At 42.2% G+C, this 21668-nt stretch overlaps 1 protein-coding gene across 3 annotated transcripts in view; it reads left to right on the plus strand.

The window, feature by feature from the left end:
• The window catches only part of ECE1 (endothelin converting enzyme 1), a 178397-nt gene that overhangs the window by 66323 nt on the left and 90406 nt on the right, over positions 1 to 21668 (plus strand). The window contains exons 1-2 of one of the 3 annotated variants that reach the window (XM_074218209.1): positions 17806 to 17824; positions 20115 to 20201. In XM_074218209.1, the coding sequence (XP_074074310.1) occupies positions 20115 to 20201 (87 nt within the window). In that variant the 5' untranslated portion in view covers positions 17806 to 17824. Of the gene's footprint in view, positions 1 to 17805; positions 17825 to 19930; positions 20015 to 20114; positions 20202 to 21668 lie in introns of those variants that run through there. The other 2 variants (XM_074218207.1, XM_074218208.1) reach the window with 2 other exon arrangements.

The raw sequence follows: 21668 nt of genomic DNA on the forward strand, positions 1-21668 counted from the left end.
AATTCTGAGGAACCACCTCAGAAATATAAGATTGTTTAATATGATGGAAAAGAAAAAAATTAAAAATATTGGAGAGGATGCAGGAAAATAGGAACACTAAGGTATTGTTGGTGGAGTTGTGAACTGATCCAAAAATTCTGGAGTAATTTGGAACTAAGCTCAAAGAGCTATAAAACTGTGCATACTCTTTGATCCACCAATACCACTGTTTCTGTAGGTCTGTAGTCTAAAAAAATTCCCAAAAAAAAAAAGGAAATGTCAGAGTTGGGAAGGTTCTTAGAGGCCATCTACAACTCTTCAATTTTCTTTTTCTTTTTTTTCCTTTGGTATTTTCTTGTTTAAAATTTTGTTTTGTTTATAATCAATTAACAAAAATTTATTTTTCTCTCCCTCCCTTCATTATGAAAAAGAGGGAAAAGTCCCTTGTAACATATATAGTCAAGTCAGTTTTCAAACTGATCAAAAATATATATTTCAGTCTGCTAATTCATCATCTCTCAGTCTGGAAGTAAGAAGCATATTTCTTTTATTCTAGACCCCATAATTTTACAAATGAGTAAATTTTGATCCAAATGACTTGTCCAAGGTCACATAGAATTTAATTGAATTGTATGTATATTGCATTTGTGTGTGTGTGTGTACCTATATTGGGCAGGGAATTAGCACTGAGAGAACACCTACTATTTTTGCTAAGTTCTTTACAAATATTATCTCATTTGATTCTTATCACAATCTTGAGAGGTGGGTGCAGTTATTGAACCCATTTTATAATTGATGAAACTGAAGCAGATAGAACATAAGTGATTCTCTCTGTCCAAAGCCAGATTTAAACTGAGGTCTTCCTGGCACCAGACTATTTACTGTTCTACCTAGCTGCCTCATTCTATTTCCATATCTATATCTATATCTATATTTATCTATATCTATATAAATCTTTATATGTCTCTGTATCAGAAATCTATAAGCCTCCAGCAATTCATTTCTATACAATTCTTTGACAATAATGTATTTAGCATGAGACTAATGAGCAAAACAAACTTGACAGAGGCAAGGAGATATGGCAGGCTTTATGTGATTTCAATGGGGGAATTAGGAGGGGGCCAAGAGTAGCGTGCCCCACAAGAATGATGAAAGTTCCACTCAGCATGTCCTTCCTGAGACCACTCTTGGAAAAGTAGACATTCAAGCCTGGGTGCATTTGGTAACAAAAAGATAGAGACATGTTTACAGATGTGGAAGGGAACAGACATCCTCATGAGAGAGAAAACTCTGATTGATGGGATGGAATCAGAGCCAAGAGCTTGGCAAGTGGAGGGGGTGGGCAGAAATTTGTTCTTCCCCAAATAGAGAAAACACCTGAGGACAGAGAATGGTGGGTTGTTGAGACTGATTAAGGATAGGATAAAAAAAATACCCAAACTAATTAGGAACAAAGTTTGTGGGAAGAGGTTGTGCAGTCTGTAGGATGGGCTAGGTCATGACATCACTACCTCCTAGATGTCTTAACCTCAGTGGGAGGCAGATTTGGAAAGAGCATTGGATTTTGGAGACTAATGTTCTAGATTCTGGAAATCCTGGAGTGGCCCCTGACTCTGACCTTGGATAAATCAACTCCTCCATCTGGTTCTCAATATCTCTAGTTAAAAATGAAGGACCTGGACTGACTATTTGCTAAGGTTGCCTCTAACTCTGACATGCTGTGTTCTAAGATTTCATGTTCTAATATCCCTTCTGGTTCTGATGCTCTCTATTCTAGTTCACTTTCAGCTCTAACATTCTATGTTCTAATGTCCTTTCCAGTCTTTCCAGAACATCCAGAGCTCTAACACCTTTCAATCTTTAACATTCTCTGTTCTCCTTCCACCCCAGCTCTGATATTCTATGTTCTAAAGTCTTTTTCCAACTATAGTTTCTTATGAACTTATGTTCCACATTCAAAAGCTCCATCTAGCTCTAGTATTAAAAATCTATTCTTCTAGGTGATAGTCAACATTGGGGGAGTATTTGGGTCTTAATCCTGGAAATGTGAGGGCCCAGGAGAAAGAGGCAGGAGCAACATCAGGTGAGACAATTATAAGAGGTCTCTTGAGAGGAAGGGCCTGAATTGTCCTTGTTGGTGTCTCAGCTTGGAAACACATCATTTTGTTGGTAGCACATAAGTAATTGCTAAGCCTGGCAGGATCCTTATCAGGAAATGCTGTTAAATCTCCTTATTTGCAGTCCTTGTCATTCATTATAAGTACTGCAATGCGTAGTAAACCACGTTTAATATCAGGGGAGGGATGCTGATAGTTTTGCTGATAAATTAGAGTCATAGAATGTCAGAGCTGGGAGGACCTTTTGAGCATAGAATGATGTCAAATGTCAGAATTGAGAAGACCCGTAAAACATAGGCTGTCAGAGCTGGAAGGGCCCTTAGAACTTCTAAGGTCAGAGCTTGAATGGATCTTAGTATGTAGAATATAAGAATCGAGAACCTTAGAACATAGAAGGTTAATGCTAGAAGGGCTCTTAGAACATTGGAAGGAGACTTGGAATACAGAATGGGAGAGTCAAGAAGACCCTCAGGACATAGGATGTCATGATTACACATGTATAGAACCTCTATCAAGTTGCTTCCTTAAAGAAAGAGGAAGGGAAGGAGGGAGAGAATTTGAAGCTCATTTAAAAACAAATGTTGAAAATCATTTTTATATGTACTTGGGGGGAAATAGAATATTCAACAAATAATTTTTTAAAAAGAACATAGGATGTCAGAGCTGGAAGTGGGGTTAGACTGTACATAGAACATCAGGATTAGAACAGCCCTTAGACCATAGAATATTTGCCATAGGGAGGTCATAGAACATAGAATGTTAGAGTTAGAATGGACAATCTAAACACACCCTTAGTCTAATATCCCCCATTTTACAGAAGAAGAAATTGAGACCCAGAGAGGTCTTCTGTAACTTCTCATAGGCTTCACAGCTAATAAGTGACCCAACTAGAGCTGGAATTCAAAAGTTTTGCTAATATGCCACAGTGATGGCATCACCCTCACCCCCAAGCCAGAACTAAACATTGTGGGCACTGACATCATGGCTGAACTCTTATTCACAGCTTCATGTGGGTTTCTTACCCAAGCACTTTCCCACCATCGTATATTTTCCCTGCCAAGTCTAAGCCAGTTTCCACATATCTCAGCACCTTTTCTTCCTGTGATCACCCCTGAGTGGTCCAAGGGAGGTGCCCATACTATCAACTTCTACTTGCTTGAGCTGTGCCCCATAATGAGAGATGCATCTAAGGGGAGTCTTTCCCCCTTTGCAAATGTACCAGCCCTTACATGCAGGGGAAAATGATGGATTTGAAATCAGGAGACCTGAATTCAAATTCTGGCTTTCCTTACTAACTACTTGTGTGATCTTATTGTTTGCTCTCAGTTTCCTTATCTGCACAGTGCATAAATGCTACTTTTATCATCTAGCTCAGAAAGATGGTAGGAGACTCAAGGAAATGTCTTCAGAGGGCTTTACAAAGTAGAATTGTTCTGAAATGTCTAATATGTGGGTACCCTCCCCTCGAAAAGGAAGAGTCTTTGGATGCTGGCTCCCAGAGTCTTCAGATAGGCCTCAGAGCAACTTCCTATCCTACCCACTGCCTTCCCCTTTGGAGTTGACCCTAAGAAGTACTAAATTTATTTTCTAAAAGGAATTCTAATTAGAGTTATTTTAGTGACTTTTGAGGCAGTCGTAAGTAGTTCCCATGCTGTACAATAGTGATTATGCTTATCACTAAGTATAATAACAAGAACAACAACAACAATAATACTAGCTCAAGTGGCAATATGGTGTGATAGGGCGTGGACTAGTTTGGAAGTCAAGAATTCACGGCTTCATGTCTCAGCTATCATACATACCAGCTGTGTGATTAAGGGCATGGCAGAATCACAGATTTTGAGAGAGAGAGAGAGAGAGAGAGGGGACATCAGTGGCCATCTGAGCAACTCAAACTCATTGTAACATACCTGAGCAGTGTTTATCCAACTCTGCTTGAAAATTTCCAAAGAAATGAAGTCCCTCGCCCCTTAAGACTGCTGATTCCACTTTGGATTGCTATGTTAGAAAGTTTTTTCTTATGTCAAGTCAGAATTTGCCTCTAATTCTGTCCTTTGGTGCCAAGGAAAGGGAATAAGCATTTATAGAGTGCCTACTGTATACCAAGCCCTTTACAAATATTAATTCATTTGCTCCTCACAACAGCCCTGTTGGAAATTGAGGCAGATAGTTGTCAGGGTCACACAACCAGTTGGTATCTGAGGTTGGATTTGAACTCAGATGTCAACTTCTTGACTCCAGATTCAGTATTCTGTCCTCTGCCCTACTTAGCTGCCTTCATTCTGTCCAGCACAATGATTCTAATCCCTCCTCCAAGTATTTGAGCACAGATAACATATGTCCCCACCCCACCCTAGTCTTTTCTAGGATAAATACACCCTTCCTTTAACTGATCCTTAGATAACAAGGGCTCAAAGCCCTTGCCCATTCTGGTTACCCTCCTTTGGACATTCTCCAGCTTATAAACATCCTGCCTAAACCATCACCCCAGAATTGAATCTAATACTTTAGGTGGGGGTTTTACTAGGACAGAGCACAGTGGGATTATGATTTCTCAACTTTTGGATGCTAAGTCCAAAACATTTTCAGTTGTCATATCACACTGCTGAGTTTACAGCTCACTAAACCCCAGATCTTTTCCAGAATTATTGCTGTCCATCCATACCTCCCTTCCTCTCTACTGATGTCGATTTTTTTTTTATCTCAGGGTAAGGCTTTTTATTGACCTCTATTGAATTTCATCTTATTAAATTCATTCTAATGCTCTAGATTGGATCCTGCAACTTTGTGCCATTTACATGTTGGATGGCCTGCATCTGTTCCTTTATCTGTCATTGATAAAAATGTTGAACAACACAAATCCAAGGCCAAGCACAGATCTCTGGAGTTTTTCACTGGAGACCTCATACCACTTTGATACAAAACTCTTCTTTGAATTTGATTGTCTAACTAGACCTAAATCATCCATTTGTACCAACACATCCCTCCATTTTTCCCATAAGAATTAATATGAGAACTTTTACCCAAGGCTCTGCTCCAGCCACAGCATTCTGCTCAGCTCTTCGTTTTGTAACACTGAGAGAAAAGTTGATGTTTTTGATCTGACATGACCTAGTTTTAATGAGACTCTGCTGGCTCTGTAACAATTGCTTGATTCTACAGATGTTTGTCAACTATCTTTTTAATGATCCTGTATCCAAATTTTCCAGGAATCAAAGTCAAACTAATTTCCCTTATTTAAAAATAAAAACTGGAGCATTTGTCCTCTGATTAATGCCAACTGTGTATGCCACTTACTATGTGTGCCACTGTACTAAGTGCTAAAAATAAGAACACCAGCAGAAAGACAGCTCCTGCCTCAAGGAGCTTACATTCTAATGGGAAAAGATAACATATAAAAGGAAACTGAAAAACTGGTGGGGGAAGAGACAAAGATACCAACTCAGGATTATGGTAGAGAAAGTCAAAAGTGCAGCCTAGAGAGGAATGAAGACATGCTTCTCCTGAGTGTCCTTAAAATGGAGTCTCTGGGAGGAATCAACTGATTAGAAGGGGAGGCCAAGGGGGCTAAGAACACTTTCAATATGAGAAGTCTGGAGTGTAGTGAGCTTCCAGAGTAGAGAATTTTCTTTGGCATGGTTAGATAAAGTTCATAAAGTTCAGGGTACAGACTAGGGAGGAACTTTATTTCAATACAACTGGTTTCTTTGTAATCCTACAGATTTCATTTAAAAAAAATTATTCTGAGAAAGGGTTCATAATCTTCACCAGACTTCCCAAGGAATATATTGCACAGCTACTAAGAGATCAAAGTGGAATTTGAACTCAGAAACCCCAAGGACCAATGTTCTTCCTGTTCTATATGTCAGATTAACCTTGTTGTGCTTTTCATTTTATTACAACACCAAATTTTGTTGAGATTTCATTTTTTGCTGCCTATTTAATCATCTGCTCACAGCTTCTTTTTTAAATTTATTTGTATTTCATTAAATATTTCCCAATTATATAGAAAAAAATAGTTTTGGGGTTTTTTTTTAGGTTTTTGCAAGGCAAATGTGGCTAAGTGGCTTGCCCAAGGCCACACAGCTAGGTAATTATTATTTAGTGTCTGAGGCCAGATTTGAACCCAGGTACTCCTGACTCCAAAGCCAGTGCTCTATCCACTGCACCACCTAGTCACCCCTAAAAATAGGTTGTTTTTGTTTGTTTGTTTGTTTTAGGTTTTTGCAAGGCAATGGGGTTAAGTGGCTTGCCCAAGGCCACACAGCTAGGTAATTATTAAGTGTCTGAAGTCAAATTTGAACTCAGGTCCTCCTGACTCCAGGGCTGGTGCTCTATCCACCTCGCCATCTAGCTGCCCCTAAAAATAGCTTTAACATTCATTTCTGACAAATTCAATTTCCAAATTCTCTTTCCCTCTCACCTTCCCCCTCCTTGAAAAAACAAGCAATTTGATCTTGATTATATATGTGAAGTCATGCAATGCATTTCCTTATTAGCCATATTGCAAAAGGAAACTGGCCAAAGAAAAACCTGTAAGGAAAAAATAAGTTTCAATCTGCATTCAGAGTTTATCATTCGTCTTTCTAGAGAGAAACAGCATTTTTCATCATGAATGCTTTGGAATTGTCTTGGATCATTGTCTTGATCTGAGTAGCTAAATCTTTCACATTTGAGCATAATTAAATTATTGCTATTATCAAGTACAGTGTTCTCCTGGTTCTATTCACTTCATTTTGCATGAGTTCATATGTCTTCCAGGTTTTTCCAAAAGCATTCTGTGCAGCCTTTCCTATCTACTCTATTTTTAATAAAGTTAGGAAGAATATTAGTGGCTAAAGCATAGACTACATCAAACTGAAACAGATCCCAAAATATCATTAAAGTCAGAAGGTCCACCATCTATCTAGGTGAAATGAGGATCAAATAAAATACTAGAAGTGTTTTGTTGGGCAGATAGGTGGACCAGTGACTGTAGTGCTGAGGAATCAGGAAGACTGATCTTCCTGAGTTCAAATCTATTTGTCAGGTTTTTTCTTTTTGTTTGTTTGGTTTGGTTTGGTTTTTGAAAGGCATGGGGTCACATGACTTGCCCAAGGTCACACAGCTAGGTAATTTTTGTTTGTTTTTTTCCCTAAGTTCAAATCTAACCTCAGACAACTTATTAGCCTTATGATTCTAGACAAGTCACTTAAACCTGTTTGCCTCAGTTTTCTCATTTGTAATATGAACTGGAGAAGGAAACAGCAAATCCCTCCAGTATCTTTGCCCAGAAAATTCCAAACAGGGTCACAAAGAGTAATAAACAACTGAAAAAGAACTCAAGAACAAACAACAAAAAAATGCTTTTGGACCTTAAAGTGTTACATAAACCTAGCCATTCTTCTTACTGTTTTGATTCTGCTAGTTTTATGACTTTAGGCAAATTGTTTCCATGTTTTTGAGCCTCAGTTTCTTCATCTCCAAAATAGGGGTTGGATGTATGGGGCTCCCTTCTTAGCTCTGACCCTGATAGGCCTACACAGCCAGCTAGATGGGAGCACTGTGAATTCTGGAAAAGAGGTGGTAGCTAGTTACCTTCACTAAGGATGGAACAGGAGAGCAGTGAGAGGAGGAAGACTGGGTAGGAGAAAACAGACAGGTTTCCCTCCTCAGTGAGTCTCCTCTAAGAGGTATTTTGAGAAGTACAATACATGCCTTCACATGGTTTCTCATGTGTTTCTCATGATTTACGTATATAAGAGCTGTTTTGGTGAAGTCACAGGAATGATCTCACCAGCATTCTTGATGTGCAGATGGCATTCCTTCAGCCCCACGTTGCTTGCCCCTGGCCATCTGGTTAAGTTTACCACCTGGGTAACCTGACACATTTAGCTTGCTTACTCATTTTTAATCAAGGACAGTATAGCACACTTGATAGAGACATGGTTTTTAGAATAAAAAAAAAAAACCTGAACTCAAGTTTCATTTCTTACACATTCTGGTTGTGTGGCCTCAATCAGATAACTTAACTTTTCCATGCTCTAAGCAACTCTCAAAGATTCTTAACATGGAGAGGAAGAAGGAGTCTAGTACTGAGAAAATCAGACCCAGTCCCTACCCATATCCACTTGTAAAACCTCCCCACTGTTCTCCCAAAGATCAATCTACATCACCTAGCTGCCCACTATATTGCACCATGGCTACTTCCCTCAGGGGTTATTGGGGATGCCAATGAGACAATTGTTGTCTTGGTCCTCTGAAAGGAATTGTATGGGATATTAGTCATTAGGGTTAGTGAAGACACATGAGTACAAAAGATCATAATGTAAAACAAATGTCAAGCTAACTGAAGGCAAGCATAGTATGGCAAGTAAGCATAATCCAAGTGGGGCCAATCTGGGAAGGCTTCCAGGAGGAAGTAAATTTGGAGACAAATCTTCTGAGTCTCTGAGTTGTCAGCTGCCTGAGAGGCTATCTGTTCTAACTGGTAGGAAGCTCCATCCAATATTCTCTTGAAGATCTCCAGTGATGGAGAATTCACTCCTTACCAAGTCAGTCCCTTCAACTGGCCCTCCACAAAGTAGGAACATAGGGTACAAAGGAGCCAGGTATTTTGGAAGCAACTGAGGAGGGAGAAACAAGAGTTTTATATTGCTTTGAATCCCTCTCTGCCATTTCCCTACAAGACATTGTTATAATTCTTGGAGACTAGAAAAGTCAATCCTCTGTGGGGAACCATTAATCCTGAATCTGATGTGGGAGCTGTCTTTGTTAAGGATGACTCTTAATATCTAATATTTCTATGGTATCTCCCACTCTGTTCAGTTCAACAAATTTCTATTATGAAAGGGGCAGGGTAGTAGTAGTGTGAAAAGTGTTCTAAACTGAGTCAAAAGACTGAAGATGGGACCTTAACTCAACCACCCCAATCCTAATCTCAGCTAACCAATCCCAAGGCCTCTCCCTCACTCCACCCTTGTCCCTGTCCCTTGCCCTGCCCAACTTGAAAGGTTCTTGTAAAGATTAAAACAAGAATATATACCATGCCAGCCCCACTTCCCATCACTGAATTGTAATTTTGGTGGAGGGCTGGATTCAGATTTGCATCTTCATGGAGATGCACTTTGTCCATAGAGGGCTTTTGGAAACTCCTTTTTAATTTATGGTCTTAGAAGACTGTCTAGAGCACAGATTGGTTAAGTGATTAGCCCATGGTCACACAGCCAATTTCTAGGAGAAATCTTCTAACCAATTATCCACACTACCTTTCTTTATTATTTGTATCTCCTTATCTGTTTATATGAGATTCCTGTTCCCGAAAGTTTCTTCAGGGACATTTTTTGTCAGTAATACCATATAATAAGTGGCTTAAAAGAACAATAGAGACCATTGAAGTCCACCTCCTAATTTAATAAATGTGAAAACTAAGGTTTAGAAATGTTCAATGACTTGCCCAAAGTCAGAGAACTATTGAACATCCTAGTAGGGACTCTATCAATCATGATAATTTAAGCTCCAGTGAGTTGCCAGGCATTCTATTTAGACCTGGAGCTGTAAAGACAAGAACTATTCTTACCCTTGAGGAGGTTGTAATCTAGCCAGGGGAGAAAATATGTACAAATACACACACACAGAGGAATGTACACTATAGATATAGAGTAGATACAAGGTAGGGCAGCTAAGTAGCGCAGTGGATAGAGTGTCAGACCTAGAAACAGGAAGATTCATCTGCCTAAGTTCAAATATGGTCTCAGACACTCAATAGCTGTGACCCTGGGCAAGTTACTTCACTCTGTTGTCCTCAATTCCACCCCTGCCCCACACACAAACACTATAAAATGAACTGGAGAAGGAAATGGCAAATCTCAATTGGGGGTCACAAATGACTGAAAAGATACAAGATAAATTTCAGTGGAAGGTGCTTACAACTGGCAAATCAAGAAAGGTTTCCTGTAGAGACCAAAATAAGGAAGGAGTACATTCCAGGTCTGGGGGGAAAACCAGTGCAAAGGCATTATTATATGAGGAGTCATTTATGGCAAAGAAGGTCAGTTGGACTAAACCAAAGTATAAAGAGAAAAGTAAAAAAAAAAATCATTTCAGTATTTCTCAAAAACTAGGTTGGGACCAGGCTGCAAAGGGTTTTAAATATCAAATAGAATTTACCTTTGATCCTAGAGGTTATTAGTGAGTTACTGGGACTTCTTGTGTGGAGGAGTGACATGGAGCAGGCTGCATTTTAGAAAGATTCCTTTGGCATTTAGACAGATTGGATTGAGGAGAGATTTGAGGCCCCATCTTGGAGGAGACTGCAATTTTGATTGTCCAGGCAAGTGTTGGTGAGGGCCCAAACAAGTAGGTAGAGGCTATTTGAGTAGTGAGAGTGGAAGAGATGTCCTGGAGATAGAAACAAGATTTGACAACTGACTGAATGTGTGGAATGAGTAAGAGAGAGGACTGAATGGCTATACTGAGCTTGCTAAAGCTGGTGACTGTAGAGACTAAGTGATCAGGAAATTTAGGAGTAGGGGGTATTAAAGGGGAAAGATAATATGTTCTCTTTTCAGTGTATTGGGTTTGTGATGCCTCCTAAACATGCAGTTGGAGATGTGTAATAGGCAGTTAGTGATCTGGGACTGGAGCTCAGGAGGGAAAGGCTAGATTCGTAGATCTGAGATTTCTTTGTGTAGAGATAATCATCTAAACTCATGGTGGTTGGGGGGTGGGGTGTGAGACACAGAGAAAGAGAGGTAGAGAAGGGTAGAAACAGAGAGAGACAAACAGGAAAAGGGGAGAGAGAGAGAGAGAGAGAAGAAAGATAGAAAGAAAAACAGAGGATCCAGGGCAAAAACCTTAGGGCCAGCCACAATTGTGGGCATGATTCAAATGTTAAGGCAATAAAGGCAGATGAGGAGTGGTCAGACAGATGGCCTTCCTTCTCTGAGTCCCATCCTCTTTCCATAATACTGTTTAAAGAGATCTCAGAAGAGTAAGAATGATGGTATGTATGAGTATGCCCAAGACTGAGGTAGTCATGGTAGGGGTGGGAGTGGGAATGCACATAAACCATCCCTGTTCAGGGGCAGGTGAGAACTGAGGTAGATGAGATTGTTTGGGAGAACAGAAAGCAAGCAAATGAGTCAACATAGAAGACCTCAATGAGAAATGGAGACCTACCTGAACATGCTGAGTCTAGAACTGAGAGTGGAAAAGAAGCTGAGAAGATAAACTTTCTCCAACTGCCTGCCTGGGTGGGTTGGTTCTGAGCAAAGGAGTTAGGCCCTAGGGCCTGCAGACTCCTTTGTTAACCCTAAGATTTCTGGCCTTATTATACGGGAAAACTGTCCACAGAATTTCTCTGCATGGGTCATTCAGCAAGTATTCATTAATCCCATGTGACCCTGAGTCTCTGGTTGCTTATTCAGGTCTCTTCTGTTTGTTTGTTTTTCTTGCTCATTAATGACCGCCCTATATCCAGAGCAGCTTGCATTGCCAAATTGGGTTCCTGTTTTTAAAGCACAAATCTCTTAGTGAAATTTACCTCTTTTGTGAAATGAAGCAGTTGGACTAAATGAACGTGCCATGAACATGTAACATACAATGATAAAAATGACATTTTGCAGCCCTGGTTGAGATATTGCCTCCATCCCTATCCTCTCTGATTTGGAGGTGGGGGGAGGCTCTTCTCCTCACATCTCTGCATCAGAGGGACAAAAATGGATTTCATTCCTTACCTAGACAGGAACAGTGTCTTAAAATATTCAGCAGGTGCCTTGGTGGTTAAATAAAAGCAGGCTGCCTGGGGTGGGAACATATTCAGAAATGAATGAGATGTGAAAATAAATGGCATATAAAATGAAGGCCTTTCTTTTAAAAAGAAAAGAAATTTTAGTCCAATAGCTTTTTTTTTTTTTGGATATCCTGGATCCCTTTGACAATCTGCTGAGGTCTAAGGATTCCCTTCTCAGAATTATGTTTTAAAATTCATAAAAATCAACCACATAACATTACAAAGGAAGACAATTATAATGAAATCATTTAGACATGTTTGTCATTCGTTTTTTCAAGTTCCTGGATCCCGGATTAAGAACCTCTGTTTTAATCATATTACCTATTTTCTGAGAGAGAAAGGGAGTTAGCAGCCATCCCATCCAACAAAAACTGGAACAGGAATCCTCCAAACCACTTGACCTGGGGTTGAAGACCTCCAATGAGCTAAAACATGCTCCCTTCCTTGATAGCACATCCCACTTTAAGATGACTCCAGTGGTTTTGGAGGTTTTTCTGACTAACTAGAAGGTCCTCTTTGAAATTGCCTTCATTATGTTTAATTCTTTTTACATACTGGGGGTAAGGCTAATCCTTTCCTATGAGAGCCCAAGAGATACCTGAAGACAGATGTCACAGTCTCCTTGAGTGTTTTCTAATCTAGGTTTAACATCTCCATTTCCTTCAATCCATTCTCATGAGTTGTGATCTCAAAGACCTTCATCTTCCTAGTAGACTTCTGGATGTTGCCTAGCTTCTGACTGTCCTCCCTAAACTGTACCATCTAAAACCAAAGGCCATATCTAGCTGTGATATTTCAATTAATTAATTAATTTAATTAATTTCTTTTTTTTAGGTGTTTTTTTTTTTGGCAAGGCAATGGGGTTAAGTGGCTTGCCCAAGGCCACACAATTAGGTAATTATTAAGTGTCTGAGGCCAGATTTGAACTCAGGTGTTCCTGGGCTGGTGCTCTATCCACTGTACCACCTAGCTACCCCCATTAATTTCTGTTTAATTAATTTATTCCATTTTTACTTTCTAATAACCTTCTGACCTGATAGAGCTCTCTTTCATACCAAAGAACACAGCTAACCAAAACAGACCCACAGTGACTATCTTTTTAAAAATATATTTTATTTATATTTTAAATTAATATAATATAAAATATGCATTTAAATAAATAAATTTATTTACTTATTTTTCCAATGACATGCAAAGATAGTTTTCAGCATTTATTTTTTGGTAAGATTTTGGGTTCCACATTTTCACTCTCCCTCCCTTCCCTCCTCTCTCCCCTTCTCCCTTGACAGTGAATAATCTGATATAGATAATACATGTAAAACACAGTGACTGAGTCTTACAGCAGATATAATGTTCTCAGTTTGTAATCCACTACCTTTAAAGGGAAATGGAAGCCTGTGTTTCACCATTAGTGTTATCAAACCAAGACTGGTCATCATTCAGTTCTATTCTGGATTCTGATGTCTCTTGGGGTTTTCACCAAAATTTAGATGCCTTACAGCTGACCCATATTGAGCTTGGGGTTCACTGAGATCCTCTGATCCCCCCCCCCCCCATGGAGTCAACCTTTACTATTTTTACCACTCCTGAAGATATTTTAAATATTATCTGTTTTATGATCCCCCCACCCACACACACAAACACACACACACACTCATGCAAATAAGTTCCCTTAGGGATAACTACAAGGATATTGTGAGATTGGGAAGGTCTGACACTGATAGTACAATGACTAGATTCTTCAGTGACATCACCCTGTTATTAGGAATAACAATCGTTTAAAATATTGAAAAGCCCTCTTCACCCCTGGCCTTTGATGTTAGGGATTCCTTTCAGTACCCTTGAACTCAATATTAGAGTTTCCATGGATGGGCACTGCATTCTGCACACATGGTCTGCATTTAATCTGAATTTTCTGGGTAACCAAGGGCCAAAATAGTCTAAAGGAGGAGGAAACTATTTCTGTTGAAGGATTTTTTTTTTGAGCACCTAACTCAAATTCAAGACAGATTTCTCCCTTAGGCATCCAGCCCACTTCACTTCGGAGATAAAGGGAGGTGGGGAAGAGAAGAGGGCATAATGTTCTATCCCAAGGCAGCAGGAGCAATAGGATCACTGAACTCGGGCCTGGCTTTGACACTTCTTAGCTATGTGTCCTTGGGCAAGTCATTCTTCATTCTTGCACCAAATGTTTACTGCTTTCTATGTGCTAAGTGGGGGGTTGGGAAGAGAGATAAACTTTAGATAATACCCAAGCTCTAGGGCCTTGGAACTTTCAGTCTGGTAGAGGGATAGGACCCTAACAGTTCACTGAATTGCTAAGACCCATCAGAGAGGGGGGAAAAACCAAATACTAAATGAGAGCTGAGATAGAATAGTATATCTGCCCTTAAAGAATCCATGAGGGTTTCTTGGAGGAGGTAGCATTGGAGCAAGACTTTGAAAGATGGGTGCAAAAGCACCAAAACCATGGAGCACATGGGGGACAGAGCGGGTACTGAAGTTTTTGTACATGAAAAGAACTAGAAGGGAAATTAGAAAGATATGGAAGGGGGTGGCTAGGTGGCGCAGTGAATAGAGCACCAGCCCTGGAGTCAGGAGTACCTGAGTTCAAATCTGACCCCAGACACTTAATAATTACCTAGCTGTGTGGCCTTGGGCAAGTCAAAAATCTAAAAAAAAAAACAAAAAACGTTTTGGAAGGGTCAGACTGAAGAGACTCCTTAAAGGACAATATATCACTCCTCTGCTTAAGTAACTGCTGTGACTCCCTATCACTTTCAAGAATCAAGTCATGTCCAAAAGCCAAGAAGTTCTGGGGTGCTGTCGCTTAGTGCTAGGAATGCAAGGAAAGGAGAAACAGTCCCGATTCTTGTACCCAGAGTTCCCTTGGATATACTCTCACAATCTAATAGGGGAAGCAATATGAAAGCAACCATATGCAAGTAAGGTATATACAGAATAAACTGTAAGAGAAGAGACTAATGTTAAGGGGTCTGACTGGGAAAGGCTTCTTGTAGGAGGTGGGATTTGGGCCAAGACTTGAAGGAAACCAGGAGGCAGAAGTCAAATTTAAACAATTCTGTTTGGCACTAAACAGTTTTCCTTCTGAGAATATCTTTCATTTATACTGGATAGATCTCTAGATATGTCTAGCTGTAGATATTTTCTCTGGATTTAGTTTTTCTATGACCTCTCCCCATCAAAGTGTGAGCTCCTTGAGGGCAGGGACCATCTTTTGCTTGTCTTTGACTGACTGAAATTAGCTTAGGAGGTAAGAGGAAGATTTTTGAGCAGAGAAGAAATGTGACCAGCTCTTAGACATAAGGAAGCTTATTGACAGTAGTCTGTATCCAGTCCTGCTATTTTTTCCATTGTACTACCTAGGCATCCCTAAGCACCTCAGCTACTAAACTGAGAAGCCCTGGAGAGTAAAGGGTCTAAAGGGGAAGATGGCTGGCTAGGGTGACCCATGTGCCTTCCCTGCTAATTATTTCTCTAGCCTTGGGCAAACTACTTCCTTCGATTTCAATTACTATAACCTTAAGAGAAGGGATAAGATAATGTTTCTAATGTCTCTCCTAGCACTAACATTGTGGGCTGGGTTTGTTTTTTTTTAAATTATAAACAACCATCTGCAAGAACAAATAATCAAATAAATATGCAAAATATGAAATAAAATAATAATAAACCCACATGCTGCCCTGAACATTTTTAATGAGGTAGAAACAAACAAATTAGCAAACTCAGACATGGCAGGGATGTGCCTGTTCTCTGTCCCTGTCTGAGCCTGCCTCTTAAGCCTCTCATGTTTTGGAAGACCAACACAGAGTTCATAGGATTTAGAACTGACTAAGATCTCAGAAGAGAACTGAGACCCAACCACTCATTTTACTGGTTGGGAAACTGAGACCCAGAAAAAAGAATCGGCTTTCCTAACATAATACAAGCAGTGAGTCACAGAGCAAGGATTTAAACAATAGGGATAGGGGTTTGAGGTTGGGCCTAGACCACAAGCTTCTGTGTTGATGTGAAGGCCTTTATTGTAAGAGTGAGAGAAAACAATGCCCAGGAAGCAAAGCTGACTCAGAAGCATAGAATTTCTTTTTTTTTTTTTCAAATTTTTTTTATTGACAAATATCTTTTATTTTCAAGTCATCTTTATTTCCAAATATAGCTTTCTCCTTTCCCCTATCTATTGCACTATAGTAGCAGCAGTTAGCATTTATGTATCATTTTAAAGTTTGCAAAGCACTTTACAAATATCCCACAACAATAGTGGGAGGTAAGTACTGTTAATAATCCCATTTTACAGATGAAGAAATTGAGGCAAACAGAGGTTAAGTGACTTGTCCAGGGTTACAATCTAGTGTTTGAAAAAGAATTTGAATTCAGGTCTTCCTGACCCAGGCCCAGTGCTTTATCCACTGAGTCATCTAGTTGCCACATAACTAAGATTTTTTTTTAAAGAAGTTAGAAAAGCACACAAGTCAGATGGCATATGCATTATTCCACACATAACCTCATCAAAGAAGGGGAGAGGGAGCATTTATTTTCTCAGTGCTTCTCTGGGTCCAGTTTCTTGAGAATCAAAGAATTTCTTCTAGAAAACATTTTTTGCTACCTTTGTTTCTATATCACTTTATATCCTTTCCCTACCCAGAGAAACATCTTATACCCTTTCTGTCTGTCTGTCTGTCTGTCTGTCTGTCTCTCTCTCTTGTTTTTGCAAAGCAATGGGGTTAAGTGACTTGCCCAAGGTCACACAGCTAGGTAGTTAGTTATTAAGTGTCTGAGGCTATATTTGAACTCAGGTACTCCTGACTTCAGGGCTGGTGCTCTATCAACTGTACTACCTAGCTGCCCCCCATCTTATACCAAAGAATAAAAAAGAAAGAGAAAAGCAGTTCAGAAAAATGAATGGACCTATCAGCCCAGATTGTTACACAACCATAATCCCCTACTTCTGCAAAGAAGGTTGGAAGGGAAATTCCCATGTGTCTTGGAGCCTTCTTGTTCTTTCCATCAATTCTTGATAGATGACCTACAAGCTCTTCCGTACTCCCACTTGTTCTCTTAAAACATTGCATAACTCCCTCTGTGTATACTGTAGTTTGGCCAAACTGGCTTCTTGCAGTTTCTCATACACTGGACTCCATCTTCTACCTCCATGCCTTTGTTTTAGCTATTCTGATACCAGAGATGCACTCCCTCCATGTCAACACAACCAAAACACACACACACACACACACACACACACAAATAAACATGATACAAGATGATTTGAGGAGGGGAAAGAGAATGGGAATATATAGAGTACATGACACCCCCAATTACCTTATAAACTTCTTAAGGCAGGAGCTGTTTTTGCTTTTGTCTTCAGTCTCTGCACCCTTGAATTAAGTTTCCCCACATACTGGGAACACCTTCTTTACCTTGATCTCTTAAGTTTCCCTGGCTTTCCTCAAGTCTCAGTTCCATTTTATAGAAGATCTTTTTCCCCCTCCTTCCCTAGTTGTCTTCCCCTTCCAACTTACATTATATTCCATCTACTTTCTAGATATCTTTTATGTACTTCATTATTTCCAAGTTGTCTCCCTTGGACTGTGAGTGCCATTAGAGACTGTTTTGCCTCTGTCTCTGTCTCTATCTCTCTCATTCTCTCTCCATGTCTGTCTGTCTGTCTGTCTCTCTCTCTCTCTCCCTCTCTCTCTCTCATCTCCCTCCCTCCTCCCCTCCCATTTTGTTTCCTCACTTTTATTTCTTAACCTCCCCTCTCTGATAGTTTCTGTTCCCTGATTACTACAGCTTATAACCCTAGTTTCAGTTTGATTGAACTTCTCAGAAGCTGGACAGGCCTCTCATGTTAGACCAGATAGGGCTACAAAGCTAAGCAGGTTATAGTCTCTACCTCTGGAGAGCTTTCTCCTCCTGGGAAGGTCTGACATCTCCATAGGTGAGTGTGACACAAGGCAGGCAGGGAGGGAGGGAGGGATAGGGCAGAAGAGAGTATCACTAGAGCATCACAGGAGGATTCACCATAGAGGCACCAGAGCTCAGCAATGAAGGGCATGGGGTGAGGAGAGGCAGGAGATGCCTACTGAGTGTGGAGTTCATTTTGACCCAAAACATAGAGTTTTTTAAGGGGAATACAGAGAAATCATGTTACAAAAGAGATAGATTATAGATGCTCATCAGAGTAGACATTTAGAGCTGGAAGGCACCTTTGAGATACTCTTTGGAAAACTAGGAAAACTTCAAGAAAACGAAGAGCCTAGAATTTCCGGTTGCTTGTGTTTTTTTTCCTTAGAAGTGTTAAGGGACTGTTGAAAATGATTGGGGGGGGGTGAGCACGTGATGAGTGAGCTCCTTGAAGGCAATGATTGTTTGGTTTTTGTCTTTGAATCCCAAAATGCTTCCCTAGCACATAGTAGGCACTTAAATAATTTTTGATTGATGTGATGCTCAGACCTGTGCTTTAGAAAACTGCTTTGGAGTGCTATGAGGAAGATGTAACTGGAAAGAGGAGAGCAGAGTTTGAGTGCCATTGGGATGGCACCTTGGTGAGCCTCCCCCCTCCATCAGGGAATGAGAGAAAGGGAGGGAGAAAGAATGATGGAAAGAGGGGAAGGAAGGTGGAAGGGAGGGAGAGAGGGAGAAGAAAGGAAGAAGAGAGGGAAAGTGGGAGGAAGTGAGGGGGAAAGGGAAGAAGAAAGTGATGGAAAGAGAAATGAAGGGGGAAGAAGGAAGGAAGAAAGGAGGAAGAGAGGAGAGAAAGGAAGAAAATGATGGGAAGAAGGGGGAAGGATGAGAGGGGAAGGGAGGGAGAAAGTAGGAAAGAGATGAAGGGAGAGAGAGAAAAACAGAAGAAAAGAGGACAAGGGAAAAGAGGGGAAAGGAGAGAGGGAGAAAGTGATAGAAAGGAGAGAGGGAAGAGAGGAGAGAGGGGGAAAGAGGGAGGGAGAAGCAGAAGAAGCAAGAATGAGGGGAAGAGAGGGAAGAGAAAGTGATGGAGAGAAGGGAAGAAGGAAGAAAAACAGAAGAAAGGAAGAGGGAAGAAAGGGAGGAATATGATGAAAAGAATAGAGGGGAGAGAGGGAGATGAAGGGAGGGAAAGAGGGAAGAAGGGGAAAAGAAACAGAAGAAGAAAAAGGGTAAAGGGAGGTAGAAACAAGAAAGGAGGACAAGGGAAAGGAGGGAAAGAAAGGGAGAAAGTGATGGAAAGAGGGAGATGAAGAGGGAGGGGGAAAGAAGGGAGAAAAAGAAGAAAGGGAGGAAGAAAATGATGGAAAGAAGAGAGGGGGAAAAGGGAGGGAGTAATGGAAAGAAGGAGATGAAGGGAGAGAGAGAAGGAAGAAACAGAAAATAGGAGAAAAAGAGGGAAAGGGAGGGACAGAAGTGGGAAAGAGGAAGGGAGAACAAGGAGAAAGGGAGGGAGAAAGTGATGGAGAGAAAAAGAGAAAAAGAGAGGGAAAGGAGGGCGAGAAAGAGGGAGGAAGAAGAAAGGAGAACAAGGGGAAAGGGAAGGAAAAACAGAAGAAAGGAAAGGAGGGGGAGGAAGAGGGGAGAAAGCGAGGGTGAAAGTGATGGAATGAGGGAAATGAAAGAGGGGAGAAGGGAGGAAGATGGGAGAGAGGGAGAAGCAGAAGGAAGAAGAGGGAAAGGGAGGAGAAATTGAAAAGAGCGAGTGGGGAGGAAGGAGGAAGGGAGGAAGGCTCTTGGACTTTTCCGGGACAGTTGGCTGCTCCAGGAGTCCGCCCCGGCCGCCTCTGCCCCGCCGAGAAAGCTGCAGATTGGGGGCACCTGGGTGGCAGGGAGCCCCCGAGGCTGGCCCCGGCTGGCCTTCCTGATCCAGTCCGGCCCCGGGGGGCCAGCTGGGCTGGGCCGCCCGGTCCAGGCCTCTGGCTGGGCAGGGACCAGGGCACAGGCGGGAGCGGAGCGGGCAGAGCCAGGCCCGCCTCTCTGGGCTGTCTCCCGGCCAGGGCGGGCTCTGGGGGGCGGCCTCGCCCCCTTCCTGCCCCTGCCCCACCCCCGGCCCTCCCCGGCCCCAGCGGGGCGGCCTGAGCCCAGGAGCGCCATGCGGAGCCCCTGCCCCGGTGCCAGCCCCGCGGCCGCCGCGCTGGCCGCCGTGCTGTCCGTGCTGGGGGTGAGTGAGCCCCGGGCCGGGCCAGAGCCGGGGGTGCGGGCCCCGCCGCCCAGGAGCCATGGAGGTTCTGAGGGACTCGATCCTGCATTTGTTGTTTCAGATGTCGTCCTACAAGCGGGCCACGCTGGACGAGGAGGACCTGGTGGACTCCCTCGGGGAGGGCGAGGTGTACCCCAATGGCGTTCAGGTAGGCCAGCCCCTTCCCCCCTCCCAGCGGCACAGGGGCCACCACACGCCCCCGACCCCACGACTGTGCGGTGCATCAGAGGAGCCTGGGTGGGGAGCTGGAGGAACCTCGGGGCGCCTCTCATTTTATACAGTTGAGGAAACTGAGGCCCAGAAATTGCTGCCTGGCAGCCTGAAGTCACCTGCATAGAAAAGCTCAGAGTAGGAGGATTGAGCTCTGTACCCCATCCCCGGCCACGTCAATCTCCCCAGTTCTCCTTAAGCATACCCCCTCATTTCCAGGAGGACCCTCTGAAGGGAAAGCCCCCACAGCACACAGACTCCAAAGGGTATCTGCTTCCCCTGCCTCCCTCTGTTCCTCCTCCTTCCCAAGGCCTAGAGAAGATTCTGGACACCAGATTTGTGTAGTGGTGACCTCCTACCTCTCTCCTAGGTTGGGCCTCAGCTATCTGCTATTTCCAAACTTTGCCTTTGAACTCCCCCACCTCTCCCCTATCTGCTTTAGAAATGTCTGTCTGTCTGTCTGTCTGTCTGTCTGTCTGTCTCTCTCTCTCTCTCTCTCTCTCTCTCTCTCTCTCTCTCTGTCTCTCATATCTCATTAAGAGGATCTAAGGATGTGGGATGAGGCTGAGACAGGAACCCCCTGACCCTCTCTCTCTGGGTCCTGTGCCTTTCCAGGTCTCTCTAATCTCCATTCCCCCTTAATTTTCATCCTCCCCATGTATCCTTATTCTTTCTGCTCCACTAGCAGGCTCAGGCCCAGCCTTGAGGTTTGCAGTAGAATGGAACCAGGGACCACCCCACTCTCCCAAATACCTGGCCCATAAGACGTAGTTGTTATTTAGCAGAGTTCTGGGTTGGGGGCTCTCTCCCTTCTCCTTTTCTGTCTTCCCATCCTCCACCACTCCCTTCTACTCTTCCCTTTCCAGAGAGGATTCAGGGACCAGCCTTGGTGTCTAGGGTAAGGTATGCCAACTGACTTCCTCATTTATTTTTCTGAGGATTTGTGCCACAGCTTGTCTCTTCCTGCTCACTATGCCTTCTTCCCCCAAGGATTCAGGGACCAGTCTTGGGATCTAGAGGAACAGTCAGACCCCCCTCCCCAGCCTGGAGCCACCCTTCCCCCAAGCAGGCAGACCACTGCCAACCTGGGTCCCTCTGAGAATGAATGCCAACTAGGACAGCCCACAGGAAGTTTCTGTCCCTTGGCTCTTAGGGACAGAATTCTTCCTCAGGGCAGAAATGTCCCTTAGAAATGGAGTAGTTATTCTCCTTGCTGCTTCTGACAGCAACATCTAGAGCTGGCTTTGGACAAAAATATCTCTGAAGTTCCACTTGGGGACAGTTTTGTCTCAGGATATAGAATTATAGACTATTAGAGCTAAAGTGAGTCCTAGGAACTGACCTCCTCATTTTACCCATAAGGAAACTGAGGCCCAGTAAAAGGGAGATTAAAAAAGTGACCTAG

The sequence above is a fragment of the Macrotis lagotis genome, chromosome 1 (genome assembly GCF_037893015.1).
Source record: "Macrotis lagotis isolate mMagLag1 chromosome 1, bilby.v1.9.chrom.fasta, whole genome shotgun sequence".
NCBI lineage: Eukaryota > Metazoa > Chordata > Mammalia > Peramelemorphia > Peramelidae > Macrotis > Macrotis lagotis.